Here is a 17,859-nt window from a genome sequence, read left to right as displayed (position 1 = left end):
GACACCTTGCCTATCCCTGCACATGGGTATATATATCTAAATAATAATGTTTTTACAGAAGGTGTTAACATAAGGTATAAACATCTATTTTCATTCCTCGAAATGATAGTCAATAAATCATAGTGACCAAAACATGAATTAAACTAATGATATATTTTCAGTAATTAGGGTGGTTAAGGGAATGGGGGTGGGATGTAGTAGTTTCACTTACATGCAGTGGAAATCCGCAGTATGTAATTCGATGACCAGCTGCAGCAGGGGCAGCACCATCACCATGGACCTCAGCAGCAACTATAGAATCAGCATGTGTAGACGAAACAACAGGGGATTGTAGGGCTTCCAGCACCCCTTGTGCCCCATAATGACCCCTTGTGCCCCATGATGCACCCATTGTGCCCCATGATGCACCCCTTGTGCCCCATGATGTACCCCTTGTGCCCCATGATGTACCCCTTGTGCCCCATGATGACCCCTTGTGCCCCATGATGACTGAAAGGAAAGATTGTGGGTGGCGCCAGTGAAGGCTAACTGTGAGAGTAATTGATTTCTGGTGGGGAATATGTCTAAAAGTGTGAGTCACAATTTCCAAAAAATAAAAGTATATATATAAATCACAACTATACCTATTGTAAAAAGAGATTATCTATAATATTACCAAACTAATTCAGCTCTAAGGACAATAAAAAATAATCCTAAAAAACAATTTATTTAAATAAATTGATAATATTTTATTTTAATACATAGACTAGTCAAAACATTAGGACATTTAGAGTAGAATTGCACCAGTGCCCCTAAAATAATTAGTATTAAAAATTCTAATAGAACAATGATTCCTAAAAAACAATTCCTAAAACACAATATAATATACTTATTCCTAAAACACAATTTATTATACTTATAATATACTTCTTCCTAAAACACAATATATTATACTTATCAAACAATCTAAAATAAAGAACATAAGATGAGAGGTGATTCGTGTGATGCAGGTTAGTGGAAGTATAATACAGATACCAGCTCTCAAAGTCCCTTTTAGTAACCTTGCAGCGATAACATTAGTCAGATTCTGATTTACTCCTATTCCGGATAAGTGTAATAAAGTTGCAACTTAAGATATTTTTCCAATTTGTTACATCAAATTTGTTACATCAAATTAGCCCGGGCTGATCTTTTCAGTATTGATGCGTGTAAGATAAATCTAGTATGCTGAATCTGGGTCTCAGCGATATTGGCAAGCTTTTGTATTATCAGTTCTTACTCACCAAATATCCCCTCAGTGTAGCACAGTCTGGTTTCACTGTTGTATAACCGCCAGGCTATCTCACCAACAGTTGGACTTTCCTTCTTAATTTGCGACAAATACCGATCAGCAGTTTCTTCGCTTTAATACTTGAAAATCCTCAGAGGGTATAACGATCCGTTTGCAGAAGTGCGCGCACTTATTTTGAAATTGCCGCTCCTACCGTTCAACCAATCTGTCTTCCTTTTGTTTGCACAGATCCTGGCTTCTTGGTATACGGTTCTGGGAGCACAATGATGGTACATACAGGCTCTCAATCAGCCTCTCCTTGCTTTGCACAAAGCTCACAGGTGCTGGGAAATCAGTCAATCCACGCGTATCGGCTCTCATGGGGCCTTTGTCAAGATAACTGTTCCCATTGTTTCTCTCCTAATAAAGGCTGTAAAATTAACCCCTTAGTGTTCAAGTCAATTAGCTCATCAAGATGTTTTCTTTCTTAACAGTTTTTGTTTTTTCAAAAAATAATAATTAAATTGGTATCTTAAATCCTTTGTTGAAGAGTTTTTATTATATATTGTTTTGTATTCCAGACTTGCAAGGTTACTATCAATGATAGAAGTATAATACTACATATTTTGGAATTTCATGCTAAACATTCATCTCTAAATGTGGATTACACCTCTCACCACCTAAAAACATTCTTCATAAGTCCATTTTAAATAAGGGGAAAGAGAATGTCAACTTGGATATCTATTATACATTTCAAAATGGATATAAAAAAATTAATTTATTACTATGAGATTAAGTCTAAAATTAACATAATACTAGCTGGAAGCCTCCAAATTTTATATAGAAAGATCTATATATATATATATTAGATGACAGTAGTCCATTTATATATACAAAATTCATATGTCTTACAAAATGTATAATATAATAAATGTAATAAATAACCTAAGTTTTTATATATACAAAAATATCAGTCTAGATAGAAAATGTATTTAATGGTATATTTTAAAATTATTGTTATAGATCCAAAACGGAAATGTTAAGAATATTTAATAAGATAAAATTGAGACAGACCAAAAATTTTTTTTATAAAATCTAAAAAATCTAAAAAATCTAAAAACTCAAAAAAGGACCAGGATAGACTAAGTGTTAGGATTTAGGGTTTAATTTCTATAGGCCATACTCAGATAAGTCTATTCAGATCAAGCTCACTATTCAAACCTGATGGATGTAACGTGCCAAAATTATAGATCAATTCTGCTTCTTGTCTAAGGAGCTTCCTCTCCATATCTCCCCTTCTCCCATCTCCATGCACTTTTTTTATCCCCCAGTATTTCATACAATTTAAATTTCCCTGGTGTTTTTCATAAAAGTGTTTATATAGTGTCGTGTCTTTCCTATAATTTTCAATACTTAGGATGTGCTCCCTAATCCTATCTCTGAGTTTTCTACTCGTTTGACCGAGGTACAAAAGATTACAGTCACATTTAATGGCATAGATAACATTCTCGTCTGAACATCTAATAATTCCATTAATTTTATATAATTTCCCTGTTTTGCTAGATTCTAGACCTTTCAATTTGCTACTGTATCTGCACGATTTTGCATGAATGGCAAGGGTAAAAGCCCTCTATTATATTCCCTTCAAGGTCCTTCATCCTTCCATTTACCATAGTCATTTTATTTCTCTTAAACTCACTAGGGGCCAGTATATTCTTAAAATTTTGGGCTTTTTTATAAATAAATCTAGGGTTTCTGCTTATATTATGGCCAATTAAAGGGTCTTTTAGCAGTAAGTGCCAGTGTTTGTTAACCACTTTCTTAAAAAGTTTATGTTGAGACGAAAAGGTAGTAATTATTGGTATATCTAATTCCTCATCACTTGTGACATTAAAACTTATCCTTTTCTGTTTATGTTTCTTTTTTAGTAGATCTTTTCTATCAACCTTTTTGATATCACTTGCCAGTTTTTCTATATTTTAGCTGCCCTTTGGGTATGTTCTTTTTCCAAATATCAAGATGGTTACTTTCTGCATCTATATAATTGTTGGTATCCACTTTTTTAAAAAAGGTCCTAGTCACAAGTTCACCAGCCATTATTTCAATTTCAATATCTAAAAAACTTATTTTATTTGAACTATATTCGTGAGTGAAAGTTAGGCCATATTCATTATGGTTCATATCCTCAATAAATTGGTCCAGTAGCTCAAGGTCCCCTTTCCACACAATAAACTTGTCGTCTATATATCGCCTATAGAGCACAAGGTTCGCACCCCATGGGGATCTTCCAATAAATTCTTCCTCGAAGATCCCCATGAACAAATTCGCATAACTGGGTGCGAACCTTGTGCCCATAGCCGTCCCTTTTGTTTGTAAATAGCATCTATCATCGAATTTAAAATAGTTTTTATTTAAAATAAACTTTATACACTCCAAAATGAATTTCCCTTGTTCCTTTAACATATTTTCATCTTTTTGTAGATAAGATTCTATTGCTCTTAGGCCTAAAGAGTGGTCAATATTGGTATATAACGCACTAACGTCACAAGTGACTAAAATCATATTATGTTCCCATTTCAATGTCTCAATTTCATTTAAAAAGTGTGTTGAGTCAAGTAAAAATGAGGGTAGTTGTTTCACATACCCCTGCAAAAAGTAATCTATATATTGAGACAAATTGGAGGTTATACTTTCAATCCCAGATATTATGGGACGCCCTGGAGGTCTCTCTAGGTCCTTATGGACCTTTGGGAGAAAATAAAAGATTGGTGTCCTAAAAATTTTTACCAACAAAAAATCATATTCAGTATCATTTATCAATTTTATCGATTTTGCATCATTAAGGAGTGTTTCCAGATGTTTAAAAAAGGTGTCACCTGGATCCCCATTTAGTTTTCTATATGTGGTGGTATCATTTAGTAACCTCTGTGCTTCTTCTAAATAATATGTGCTATTCATGATCACTATCCCCCCACCTTTGTCTGCTTGTTTTATCACCAGATCTTTCCTATTCTGTAATTCTTTTATTAAACTTTTTTCTTTGAGGGACAGATTCCATTTAATACTCTTAGTGTCGGTTGTATCTAATTCGTCTAGGTCTTTCTTTACTGATTTTTTATTTATAAAAAAGCCCAAAATTTTAAGAATTTACTGGCCCCTAGTGAGTTTAAGAGAAATAAAATGACTATGGTAAATGGAAGGATGAAGGACCTTGAAGGGAATATAATAGAGGGCTTTTACCCTTGCCATTCATGCAAATCGTGCAGATACAGTAGCAAATTGAAAGGTCTAGAATCTAGCAAAACAGGGAAATTATATAAAATTAAGGGAATTATTAGATGTTCAGACGAGAATGTTATCGATGCCATTAAATGTGACTGTAATCTTTTGTACCTCGGTCAAACGAGTAGAAAACTCAGAGATAGGATTAGGGAGCACATCCTAAGTATTGAAAATTATAGGAAAGACACGACACTATATAAACACTTTTATGAAAAACACCAGGGAAATTTAAATTGTATGAAATACTGGGGGATAAAAAAAGTGCATGGAGATGGGAGAAGGGGAGATATGGAGAGGAAGCTCCTTAGACAAGAAGCAGAATTGATCTATAATTTTGGCACGTTACATCCATCAGGTTTGAATAGTGAGCTTGATCTGAATAGACTTATCTGAGTATGGCCTATAGAAATTAAACCCTAAATCCTAACACTTAGTCTATCCTGGTCCTTTTTTGAGTTTTTAGATTTTTTAGATTTTATAAAAACTTTTTTTGGTCTGTCTCAATTTTATCTTATTAAATATCCTTAACATTTCCGTTTTGGATCTATAACAATAATTTTAAAATATACCATTAAATACATTTTCTATCTAGACTGATATTTTTGTATATATAAAAACTTAGGTTGTTTATTACATTTATTATATTATACATTTTGTAAGACATATGAATTTTGTATATATAAATGGACTACTGTCATCTAATATATATCTATATAGATCTTTCTATATAAAATTTGGAGGCTTCCAGCTAGTATTATGTTAATTTTAGACTTAATCTCATAGTAATAAATTATTTTTTTTATATCCATCATGGGGATCTTCGAGGAAGAATTTATTGGAAGATCCCCATGGGGTGCGAACCTTGTGCTCTATAGGCGATATATAGACGACATGTTTATTGTGTGGAAAGGGGACCTTGAGCTACTGGACCAATTTATTGAGGATATGAACCATAATGAATATGGCCTAACTTTCACTCATGAATATAGTTCAAATAAAATAAGTTTTTTAGATATTGAAATTGAAATAATGGCTGGTGAACTTGTGACTAGGACCTTTTTTAAAAAAGTGGATACCAACAATTATATAGATGCAGAAAGTAACCATCTTGATATTTGGAAAAAGAACATACCCAAAGGGCAGCTATTAAGAGTAAGAAAGAATTGCACAAAATCTGATGAATATGATAGCCAATCACAAACTATTATTGATAGATTCAAACAAAAAGGGTATGACAGTAAAAATATAGAAAAACTGGCAAGTGATATCAAAAAGGTTGATAGAAAAGATCTACTAAAAAAGAAACATAAACAGAAAAGGATAAGTTTTAATGTCACAAGTGATGAGGAATTAGATATACCAATAATTACTACCTTTTCGTCTCAACATAAACTTGTTAAGAAAGTGGTTAACAAACACTGGCACTTACTGCTAAAAGACCCTTTAATTGGCCATAATATAAGCAGAAACCCTAGATTTATTTATAAAAAAGCCCAAAATTTTAAGAATTTACTGGCCCCTAGTGAGTTTAAGAGAAATAAAATGACTATGGTAAATGGAAGGATGAAGGACCTTGAAGGGAATATAATAGAGGGCTTTTACCCTTGCCATTCATGCAAATCGTGCAGATACAGTAGCAAATTGAAAGGTCTAGAATCTAGCAAAACAGGGAAATTATATAAAATTAATGGAATTATTAGATGTTCAGACGAGAATGTTATCTATGCCATTAAATGTGACTGTAATCTTTTGTACCTCGGTCAAACGAGTAGAAAACTCAGAGATAGGATTAGGGAGCACATCCTAAGTATTGAAAATTATAGGAAAGACACGACACTATATAAACACTTTTATGAAAAACACCAGGGAAATTTAAATTGTATGAAATACTGGGGGATAAAAAAAGTGCATGGAGATGGGAGAAGGGGAGATATGGAGAGGAAGCTCCTTAGACAAGAAGCAGAATTGATCTATAATTTTGGCACGTTACATCCATCAGGTTTGAATAGTGAGCTTGATCTGAATAGACTTATCTGAGTATGGCCTATAGAAATTAAACCCTAAATCCTAACACTTAGTCTATCCTGGTCCTTTTTTGAGTTTTTAGATTTTTTAGATTTTTTAGATTTTATAAAAAATTTTTTTGGTCTGTCTCAATTTTATCTTATTAAATATTCTTAACATTTCCGTTTTGGATCTATAACAATAATTTTAAAATATACCATTAAATACATTTTCTATCTAGACTGATATTTTTGTATATATAAAAACTTAGGTTGTTTATTACATTTATTATATTATACATTTTGTAAGACATATGAATTTTGTATATATAAATGGACTACTGTCATCTAATATATATATATATATAGATCTTTCTATATAAAATTTGGAGGCTTCCAGCTAGTATTATGTTAATTTTAGACTTAATCTCATAGTAATAAATTAATTTTTTTATATCCATTTTGAAATGTATAATAGATATCCAAGTTGACATTCTCTTTCCCCTTATTTAAAATGGACTTATGAAGAATGTTTTTAGGTGGTGAGAGGTGTAATCCACATTTAGAGATGAATGTTTAGCATGAAATTCCAAAATATGTAGTATTATACTTCTATCATTGATAGTAACCTTGCAAGTCTGGAATACAAAACAATATATAATAAAAACTCTTCAACAAAGGATTTAAGATACCAATTTATTTATTATTTTTTGAAAAAATAAAAACTGTTAAGAAAGAAAACATCTTGATGAGCTAATTGACTTGAACACTAAGGGGTTAATTTTACAGCCTTTATTAGGAGAGAAACAATGGGAACAGTTATCTTGACAAAGGCCCCATGAGAGCCGATACGCGTGGATTGACTGATTTCCCAGCACCTGTGAGCTTTGTGCAAAGCAAGGAGAGGCTGATTGAGAGCCTGTATGTACCATCATTGTGCTCCCAGAACCGTATACCAAGAAGCCAGGATCTGTGCAAACAAAAGGAAGACAGATTGGTTGAACGGTAGGAGCGGCAATTTCAAAATAAGTGCGCACACTTCTGCAAACGGATCGTTATACCCTCTGAGGATTTTCAAGTATTAAAGCGAAGAAACTGCTGATCGGTATTTGTCGCAAATTAAGAAGGAAAGTCCAACTGTTGGTGAGATAGCCTGGCGGTTATACAACAGTGAAACCAGACTGTGCTACACTGAGGGGATATTTGGTGAGTAAGAACTGATAATACAAAAGCTTGCCAATATCGCTGAGACCCAGATTCAGCATACTAGATTTATCTTACACGCATCAATACTGAAAAGATCAGCCCGGGCTAATTTGATGTAACAAATTTGATGTAACAAATTGGAAAAATATCTTAAGTTGCAACTTTATTACACTTATCCGGAATAGGAGTAAATCAGAATCTGACTAATGTTATCGCTGCAAGGTTACTAACTAAAAGGGACTTTGAGAGCTGGTATCTGTATTATACTTCCACTAACCTGCATCACACGAATCACCTCTCATCTTATGTTCTTTATTTTAGATTGTTTCATAAGTATAATATATTGTGTTTTAGGAAGAAGTATATTATAAGTATAATAAATTGTGTTTTAGGAATAAGTATATTATATTGTGTTTTAGGAATTGTTTTTTAGGAATCATTGTTCTATTAGATTTTTTAATACTAATTATTTTAGGGGCACCGGTGCAATTCTACTCTAAATGTCCTAATGTTTTGACTAGTCTATGTATTAAAATAAAATATTATCAATTTATTTAAATAACTTGTTTTTTAGGATTATTTTTTATTGTCCTTAGAGCTGAATTAGTTTGGTAATATTATAAATAATCTCTTTTTACAATAGGTATAGTTGTGATTTATATATATACTTTTATTTTTTGGAAATTGTGACTCACACTTTTAGACATATTCCCCACCAGAAATCAATTACTCTCACAGTTAGCCTTCACTGGCGCCACCCACAATCTTTCCTTTCAGTCTTTTCAACTTTTTCACACTTTGTGAGGAGTGTGAACAGTGGGCAGGCTTAAACTGTTTTACTGAGCTCCCTGACACATCCACTTTTTACCTGCCCCATGATGACCCCTTGTGCCCCATGATGCACCCCTTGCAGGGGCAGGAATAATAAATGCTTTGAAGAGGTTAACTATTTGTGATCAAGCTGCTGATATATATGTTGTTAAGCATGCATTTGTTAGGCCTTCAGAGAGTTACGTTGGTTTCTAAGTCAGTGCAAGGGTTGCTGCGCCTTCAATTTGTGGCGAGATGAGAATGGAGTAGATTTTCAGAAATCTGCGCACGTAAGTACTTACGCCGTATATTGGATACCAAACTGCGCGTGTTTTGTATGTCAGTCTATGGGCCAAAAAACGATGGACGAAGGCAGAAATATACACGCGTAACTTCTAAGTTACGCCGTATATAGGATACCAAACCTGCGCAAAATTTGGCGTCGCCGGCTTCTGCGGGCGACGATTTATATTGGATCGAGGCCATGGTGTGTGAGACCTTGTGGGTGACTGATTGTATAGATCTAGATAGGTCATCCTCAAGTTGGGCAAAATGATGCAGTAGTAGGTTCTCCAGCTCTTGGAGAATTTGCATCTTCATGTTTACTGTAGCTGATGAGAAATTAGCAGTGTCAAAGCACTGTATACCCGGGGTACAAGAGTCTGCCTTAGTCCTCAACGCTCTGGATCGGTGAACAGAGGTAGGATTCCTTATTGTAGCATATCATGAGGATCAGCTTGAGTTGCAGGTTCTAAATATCTACAAGAGGCTATTAGATGGTCATCTATGTCACTGATAATAAGCATATTATCTGTGATCTACTCAGAGCTACCGATATTAAGACCATTGAAGGTGCTGCCCAGAGACACGCCCCGAATGCATACATTTTTGTTAATTTAAAAATGAATTTAATTGAATAATAAAAAGGAGAGGAAATAGAGATTTATTGAAGTGAGGAAAGAAAGAGAGAAAGAAAGGTAAGTTATTTATTTCAAGGAGGTACTGGGGCTCTTCCTCTGAGCTCTTAATCTTTCCTCTATAAAAAGAAGGAATGTCACATTCTTGCCATCAGAAAACTTATATCCACTGTTTTACTCCAGAACACTTGCGTTCTACTAGTCATTGGCCACACAATCCAGTTTCTTATACATAGTGAAATGAAGTGCTTTTGCTGCTGGTCTAATAAAAGGTTAATAGAACTGTCAGAATTTGTAAGCTACATATGCAGAATTTTGGAAACTTGATTAATACTAATTATTCACTAAAGCTTCTTTGTATTACAATTTTTTAATTACTTCACCCTCATTTTGTTTCGGCGAAACTGAAAGAAATCACTGAAAAATTTACTAAGGAATCTGTTCATGGTTAAATTTGTAATATCACTTTGTTAAAATATTTCAAATGTATACTTTTTTATAGCATATTACTATGTAGATAATATAATCTGTAGAAGGCTGACACATTTTTTTCCTTTTTTAGGGATATAATCATGGCTGCAAAACCCAAGCTTTATTACTTTAATGGAAGAGGCAGAATGGAGTCTATCAGATGGCTATTAGCTGCAGCTGGTGTCGAGGTTTGCACTATTCAACTATGTTTGCAGAATTCATAACGTTTCCACAAGGTGCTACAGCTCCTGCTTCCCTATCCCATGATGTAGTATCCAAACTAACTTGAGATCAGCAAGACATAAAAATATGAGCAATGTTTTTATGAAAACCATAAAGTGGCTTCATTACGAAAAACAGCACAATATTTCTATTACCCTTCAATAAGCGCTGCGGAATCTTTTGGCGCTCTACAAATAACCGATAATAAGTGACACTGAGTTCATTGCAATAGCAGCTAACAATACTGTTTTGCCTTTACTGGGCTAGATTATGAGTGGTGCGCTAACTGTTGCGCGGAAGCTGTAAGGGGTCTATTGAGGCTCTTTGCATGCGTCAAAGTACTACGCGTATTACAATATTTCACATTTCAATGTGATTCACATAGGGGGATATGTTCTAAGTATTTTAAATAGATATTCCTATATATTTCTGTATATATCTATACCTATGTATAATGTGTATATATATATATATATATATATATATATATATATATATATATAGTATATATATATATATAGAGAGAGAGAGAGATTTTACCAAAAAAAATAATCATATATATAATTATATATATATATATATATATATATATATATATATATATATATATATATATATATATATATATATATATATTTGTATTTAAGAATAAATAGAACATATTCTTTTATGTTAAGAATATTGGAATGTGAAACATTCATATTTCATGCTGGGTTAGCGCTTTTGGTTAAATGCAATGGGGTTTAAGCATAAGTATGGGTGTTAGGTTTTTTCCCACTTTTAACACTCCATTGAAGTCTATGGGGGAATACGTTAATGTGGTTGTGATATTTGAAGTTCGTATTTTTTTCACGCGTCAGTTTAGCACTTGTGAAAAAACTTTCAATTTCTAATACGAGCACTACCCGATGCACGCAAAATGCTTACTTCTAGCGAATTTAACGTGCAACTGGGATCACTAAGTAGCACGCCACTTGTAATCTAGCCCTCTGTGTTTATTTTTTAACAAGCGCTCACGTGATCACTTCTGATTTTCATCAGAATCAACCTGGTCCCTGTGCGCTTGCAAGTTTTGACCTAATGCACATGTGGTTGGGAGCAAGCCTGCAAAATATTAATTATTCAAATGCTCATTATTCTAAGGGATAGGCAAGGTGTCCGTACACGTGACTGGCCCTTGCAGTGTCCGCTGCCCGTTTTGCGGTGGGGAGAGAGGAGTAGGACAGATGAATGCTGGTCCTGACTCCTCAAGGTACGCGGCACCAAGTTTTACAGGGCTGGGGCCACCCGTGTGACACAGCTTAGTAGCGGAAAGTGAGTGAGAGAGAGGGAAGAAGCAAGCTGCCTGCAGTGCAGCCTGTGCTAACCACCCGTGAGTCATGACCCATACTAATTCCTTAATCTGTGCGGCAGCCTGGTGCTGGTGTCTGTGTGTAGAAGTAGCAGACCGCTGCCTACTCTGACAAACCTTACCTAGCCAAGTAACATGCGAGTAACATCAAGGTGGTTGTGCTTGGTCAGGAGTTGCAGAGCCCTCCAGCAGGCTCTTTAAACTGGCTGCTCTGACTCTCATTATTCTCTGTGTCCCAGCAGCAGGAGCCTTCAGTATTCTGTTTAAACAGGGTTTCCAGACTCCCCCCATCCCTAGGGGCCCCTAGGATTGTTGGAGTCTGGGACCCCCGTTTAAATAGAATCCTGGTGGCTCCTGCTGCTGGGACACATGATACCGTCTGAGAATAATGAGAGTCAGAGCAGCCAGTTTAAAGAGCATGCTGTTCTGTTTGTACTAGGACTCCCAGTGAATATCTTAGCAGCCAGGGGGTCTGCATGCTAAGACCACCCAGGGGAGAGTAAAGGGTTAAAACAGGATCTCTCCAAGGAATAGATCTAGGAGAGCTGGTAACAATTCTGTCCTGGAATTCAGTACTGCTTCACCACAGATACACATTTTATTACTTTGTGCGGATGGGCAGTACATAAAAAATGCTACCCATGCTGCATGGATCATTGGTGTGCTGCAGGGGGTGATATCCAGTGAGGGAAGGATTATAAAAAACTGCCCTGACTAGTTAATTGGTGTCTGTAATAAAGAATAGTATAGGGCAGCACTTTTCGTGTACTGCCCTTCGCTGCTACTTCTGCTGGTTGCTATTCTACCATGCATCCACTACCCTCTCAGTAAAGAGAGTGTTTTTTGATGTTTTTTTAAATTGATATGTACCTTGGTGTCCTTCTCTAAGGTCTGTACCTTGGAAAATGTCCGCCACAGCCTTGGTCCGTGCCTATCTCTATACTAAGGGCAGTGATTGGACTGTTCCAATCTATGCCTCGCCTACAATTTCAGTAGGCAGTCTTGAGTTTGGCAGCAACCAATATATGAAGATTTTGAAGTAAGTTTATTTCTTATTTATAATATATATATATTAATATTTATAATGCATTGATTAAACTTATCATATATGTTGTTTAAATAATGTTTAAAGGGACACTAAACCCAATTTTTTTTTATTTCATGATTCAGATAGAGCATGCAATTTTAAGCAACTTTCTAATTTACTCCTATTATCAATTTTTCTTCATTCTCTTACTATCTTTATGTGAAAAAGAAGGCACCTAAGCTAAAGATCCTGACAATTTTCAGACCCTGGGCAGCACTCGTTTATTGGTGTTGCCCAATCAGCAAGCACAACCCAGGTTGTGAACCAAAAATCGTCCGGCTTCTAAACTTACATTCTTGCTTTTCAAATAAAGATAGCAAGAGAATGAAGAAAAAATGATAATAGGAGTAAATTAGAAAGTTGCTTAAAAGTTGCATGCTCTATCTGAATCATGAAAGAAAAATTTACTGGTCCTTTAAACACTGTCTCCTTTATTGAAGATACTTTACATGGAGAACTAATTTGTTAACGTCTATGATAAACAAAGTCTCCTAAATGTGGTATCATTATAAAATGGAAAAACATAATTAGTAAGGGCTAGATCGTAAGTGACCATTTAATTATATTGACAGCAGTATTGCATAGCTATCACTGTATATGTTGGGTTTGAGTGGCTCAAGCATTGAGGTAGCTCCCAAATAACAGCAATGACTGTTGTTTTCTATAGGAACAGCTGTGACATAATAGCAACAGTATTATGTTTTCAGTTTTGTGTTTAGGCTAAATTAGCGGGAGGGTTCAGGACAGTGCAGTTTAAAGAGACAGTCTACACCAGGCAGAATTTAAAAAAAAAAAAAATTAGATAATCCCTTTATTGCCCATTTCCCAGTTTTGCATAACCAACACAGTTATATTTATATGTTTTATCACTGTGATTACCTTGTATCTAAGCCTCTGCAGACTGCCCCCTTATCTCAGTGCTTTTGACAGACATGCAGTTTATCCAATCAGTGCAGACTCATAAATAACTCCATATCTATATGAAACACATGAACTAGTACTGTCTAACTGTGAAAAACTTTCAAAATGCTCTAAGCTAAGAGGCAGTTTTCAACGGTTTAGAAATCAGTTTGTGCCTACCTAGGTTTAGCTTTTCAAAACAAAGGGAACAAAGCAAATTTGATGATAAAAGTAAATTGAAAAGTTGTTTAACATTGCATGCCCTATCTGAATCATTAACGTTTCATTTAAGCTACAGTTGAGGGATTGAGGCAGTGCAGTTAGGGTTATGATGCATGGCAGTTTGGAGTTAAATTGTGTTGGGGGGATTATATTACAGTATAGCAGTTAGGATTAATAGTGTAGTGTGGGGGATTGGGACACTTTTTTAGGGTTAAAATGCAGTGGTGGAGATCTGTTATTGTTAAACTGCCCTGGGGGTTGGAACACAATGGTTAGTGTTCAAGTAGGAAGGAGGATTATGGTTAGGTTTAATGGACTATAACACTGGTGCATATGTAATAAAGGTAGCAGTGCTATATGGACTGGGGTCCAGGGGCCGAACTACCATTTGTGCAGCAGGTGCAGTGGCACCAGGGCCAAGTTCTGAGTGTGCCATAGCAGCCAATCAGACGTACAGAATGTGTACAATCCTAATTCAGGGAAGGCTTTTATCAGTGCAGGTTGAAGGTGCATCTTATCTTTCTATCTATCTATCTGTCTATCTAACTATCTATCCTCAAAATAATTATACAGAGCAGAATGTATACTATTACTATTTCTTGTTACTGAGTTACCTTTAAGTGGCCCATAAAGACATATTGCACCAGGGCCATTTGTTGAGTAGGTCTGCTAGGTCAGAAACTCCTTGCGGCTCACATACAACAACTTGTATAGCATCTAGCTTGTTAGGTTCAATCAGTACAACAGGAAAACGCATATTGCTGCTGACTTTAAAAGTGCTTCCCTCCGGGCATATTTTAAGTTCGCGTGTAAGCGCAATTAAAGGAGTAGTCTACTCTTTTAATTTTTTTTAAAGATAGATAATGCCTTTACTACCTACCAACCAACATTGCTATATTATTATACCTTATAGCCTCTAAACCTCTAAATCTTTGCCTGTTTCTAAGCCCTTGCAGGCCACCTCTTATCTCAGTGCATTTTGATAGCTTTTCACAGACAGTGCTAGTTCACGTGTGCCATATAGATAACATTGTATATTTCTGAGTGTGATATCATAATGAATGGTAATATGATTAAAGGTCGTATTAACCATTTATGTAGCTCAAGAGATAGCTTACTTCATTTATGTGTTGCAATTCACAGGTTTAAAACACACTTCACATAATAAATATGTTAATTAATTTTAATAGTCGTGTTTTAGAGTCTATACAAAGTGTCCAAACCATTGTATATTACAATCTCAAGGAGTTTTATGTCCCTTTAAAAGGACAGTATACATCTTGTGATTTTAATATAAAATGTGATGCATAGTAAAACAACTTTGCAATATACTTTTATGATTTATTTTGCTCCCTTTCATATAATTTAGATCTGAAAATGTTATCTTTTCTAATTTTTACAACTGTAAATTCACACCGCAGACTTCTCAAGGCAAATCCTGCTACATATCTTTCCCTAATTGGCTATAGCTGATAACAGCTGCAAAAACAATTCACTTTAAACTAATATTGTGACAGTGGCTAGCCTTCATGTCTGCAGCCTCAAGCCTGAATGGTCTCTTCCAATTAAGGTGAATGGTGGGTGGGGTTTCCCATTTGAAAAACAATTGTGACTAACAAGATGTTAATTTGTTTTAAAAATTGGCTGATGTTATTCTATAGCACTGGTTTTCAAAGCTGTCCTCAGACCTCCCCAACAGGCCAGGTTTTCAGGATTACATTGGGTGAGAGTAATCCTCAGTAAGCAGCTGATTATTTCACCTGTGCTCTAGTTCAGATATCCTTTAAAATTTGGCCTGCTAGGGAGGCCTGAGAACAGGTTTGAAAACCAGTGCTCTATACTAAGACACATAATGGAAATGGTCATGTAAATACAAAGGGGCATATGTATAAAGAGCCTGTAGGCTCGCCAGAAACACCAGTTATGAAGCAGCGGTCACAAAGACTGCTGCTCCATGACCTGTCAGCCTGCTCTGAGCAGACATCGCCGGAAATCAACCCGATTGAGTACGATCGGGTTGATTGACACCCCCCTGCTGGCGGCCCATTGGCCGCGAGTCTGCAGGGGGCGGCGTTGCACCAGCAGCTCTTGTGAGCTGCTGGTGCAATGCTGAATATGGCGAGCGTATTGCTCGCCGTATTCAGCGATGTCTTTCGGACCTGATCCGCACTGTCGGATCAGGTCCAACAGAAATTGATAACTAGGGGCCAAAGTGTTTGCTTTGCCTTTAAAGGGACACTAAACCCAATGTTTTTTTTCTTTAATGGTTCAGATAGAGCATGCAATTTTAAGCAGCTTTCTAATTTACTTCTATTATCAAATTTTCTTTGTTCTCTTTGTATCTTTATTTGAAAAGTAGGAATTTAAAGCTTATTAGACGGCACATTTTTGGCTCAACGCCCTTGCTAGCACTTGCTCATTGGTGGCTACATTTAGTCACCAATCAGCAAGCACTACCCAGGTACTGAACCAAAAATGGACTGGCTCCTAAGCTTTACATTCCTGCTTTTAAAATAAAGATAGCAAGAGAACGAAGAAAAATTGATAATAGGAGTAAGTTAGAAAGTTGCTTAAAATTGCATGCTCAATTTGAATATGAAAGAAAAAAATGGGTTTAGTGTCCCTTTAAGTGTTTTGGGAATCTGTAAAGTGTCCTGGTAGAGTTATTTCAAGTTTGATTCCTACGCTTAAACATATGCAATATGGTCAAACTCAATATTCCAGAAATACACAGCATTACTAAATCATTACAATGTGTAAACATACATAGTTAAAACTATATTGTTATTGGTTTTTGGAGATTCATTACTAGACATTTGTATTAGGTACAATTTTAAAACTGTAAACCTTTGTACCAATTTTTGTGAATTAATATTTTTTTTTTTGCAGTTTGATGAAGAGTTTATAGAGACAAAGGAACAGTATGTGAAATTAATTGAAGGTACAATTACTTACAATCTATAGAAATTGTTCTCTATTGAAGATGAAACCATGTGGAGTTGATTTCACATTAATATTATGAATAATATCTAGGCTCCAGAAATGACTTATTTTACAGAATGTGTTGCCAGTTTACATATTAAACCCTTTAAGGACACAGCTTTCAGTTTGCTCAATTGTTTTATGACGGAAAAATTCCGTCATATGTCCTTAAGAGGTTAATATCCAGACATGTTTGTTGTCTTTGACTGCTGAAGATCTCCACAATTAATACATTTCAAAGGACCAGTAAATACAGCACATTTGCATAATCAACAAATGTATTATAAAAAAGACAATGCAATAGCACTTAGTCTGAACTTCAAATAAGTAGTAGATTATTTTCTGACAAATTTCAAGGTTATGTCTATTACCACTCCTCCTGTATCATGTGACAGTCATTAGCCAATCACAAATGCATATACATATATTCTGTGAATTCTTGCACATGATTAGTATGAGCTGGTGACTCAAAAAAAGTGCAAATATAAATAGACTAATTATTATTAGCCATCATATATATTTTCTGTCAGTTCCCACATTGACTTATCCTGACTGCAATACATCCAACATTTGTGTGACCTTGGGTGCTAAATATCCAAGAAAATTTCATGCTGAATTTAATAATATTACTAAACACTTAGGAGTATCTAGCCTGCACAATCCATTTATTTTTATTGTAATCTAGTATTAGTAATGAATGCTGTTTTATGCTTTAGTAGATTTCTTCTTTATTATATATTTGAAAATGCTAATAATCATATATTCCCCAGCATTTCTACATCACTTTTATTATCGCTATCTGCAATTCTAGACTCATTTCCCTGGCACCATAATTTACGAGGTTGATAAGGAGCAGGCTGTAGATATGTGCACTAATCACACCAAACAGAACTAGGTCTACTGTACAAGCAGTTTACACCCAGAACTTATTTTGAAGTCCTTCTATAAATTTCAAGAGATATTTATAATGTGTAAAACAGAAGGGTAAGGTTTTAATGTTCGCTTTAAAAAGGGTCATGAACTATGGATCTTATATCTGTGCTTTGTTTATGGAATGAAAAAAGACACAAATAAATAAGATTACTGAGCAACTGAGACCCATGAAAATACTATTATTTAAAGTTATAAAGTGTGTTAAAGAATCAGGTAGCAGTTCT

The 17,859-nt window shown here is 35.1% G+C and overlaps 1 protein-coding gene across 2 annotated transcripts in view; it reads left to right on the top strand.

Annotated features, from left to right (window-relative positions):
* The window catches only part of LOC128656461 (glutathione S-transferase 3), a 125,462-nt gene that overhangs the window by 48,973 nt on the left and 58,630 nt on the right, over nucleotides 1–17,859 (top strand). Inside the window, exons 2-3 of one of the 2 annotated variants that reach the window (XM_053710378.1) lie at nucleotides 10,030–10,126; nucleotides 16,610–16,661. In XM_053710378.1, coding sequence (XP_053566353.1) covers nucleotides 10,040–10,126; nucleotides 16,610–16,661 — 139 coding nt within the window. In that variant the 5' untranslated portion in view covers nucleotides 10,030–10,039. The remainder of the gene's footprint in view (nucleotides 1–10,029; nucleotides 10,127–16,609; nucleotides 16,662–17,859) is intronic. The other variant, XM_053710379.1, reaches the window with a different exon arrangement.

The sequence above is a fragment of the Bombina bombina genome, chromosome 4, assembly GCF_027579735.1.
Source record: "Bombina bombina isolate aBomBom1 chromosome 4, aBomBom1.pri, whole genome shotgun sequence".
NCBI classification, from domain to species: domain Eukaryota; kingdom Metazoa; phylum Chordata; class Amphibia; order Anura; family Bombinatoridae; genus Bombina; species Bombina bombina.
The sequence above is the reverse complement of the archived record's forward strand: the minus strand, read 5'-3'. Positions and strand labels throughout refer to the sequence as shown.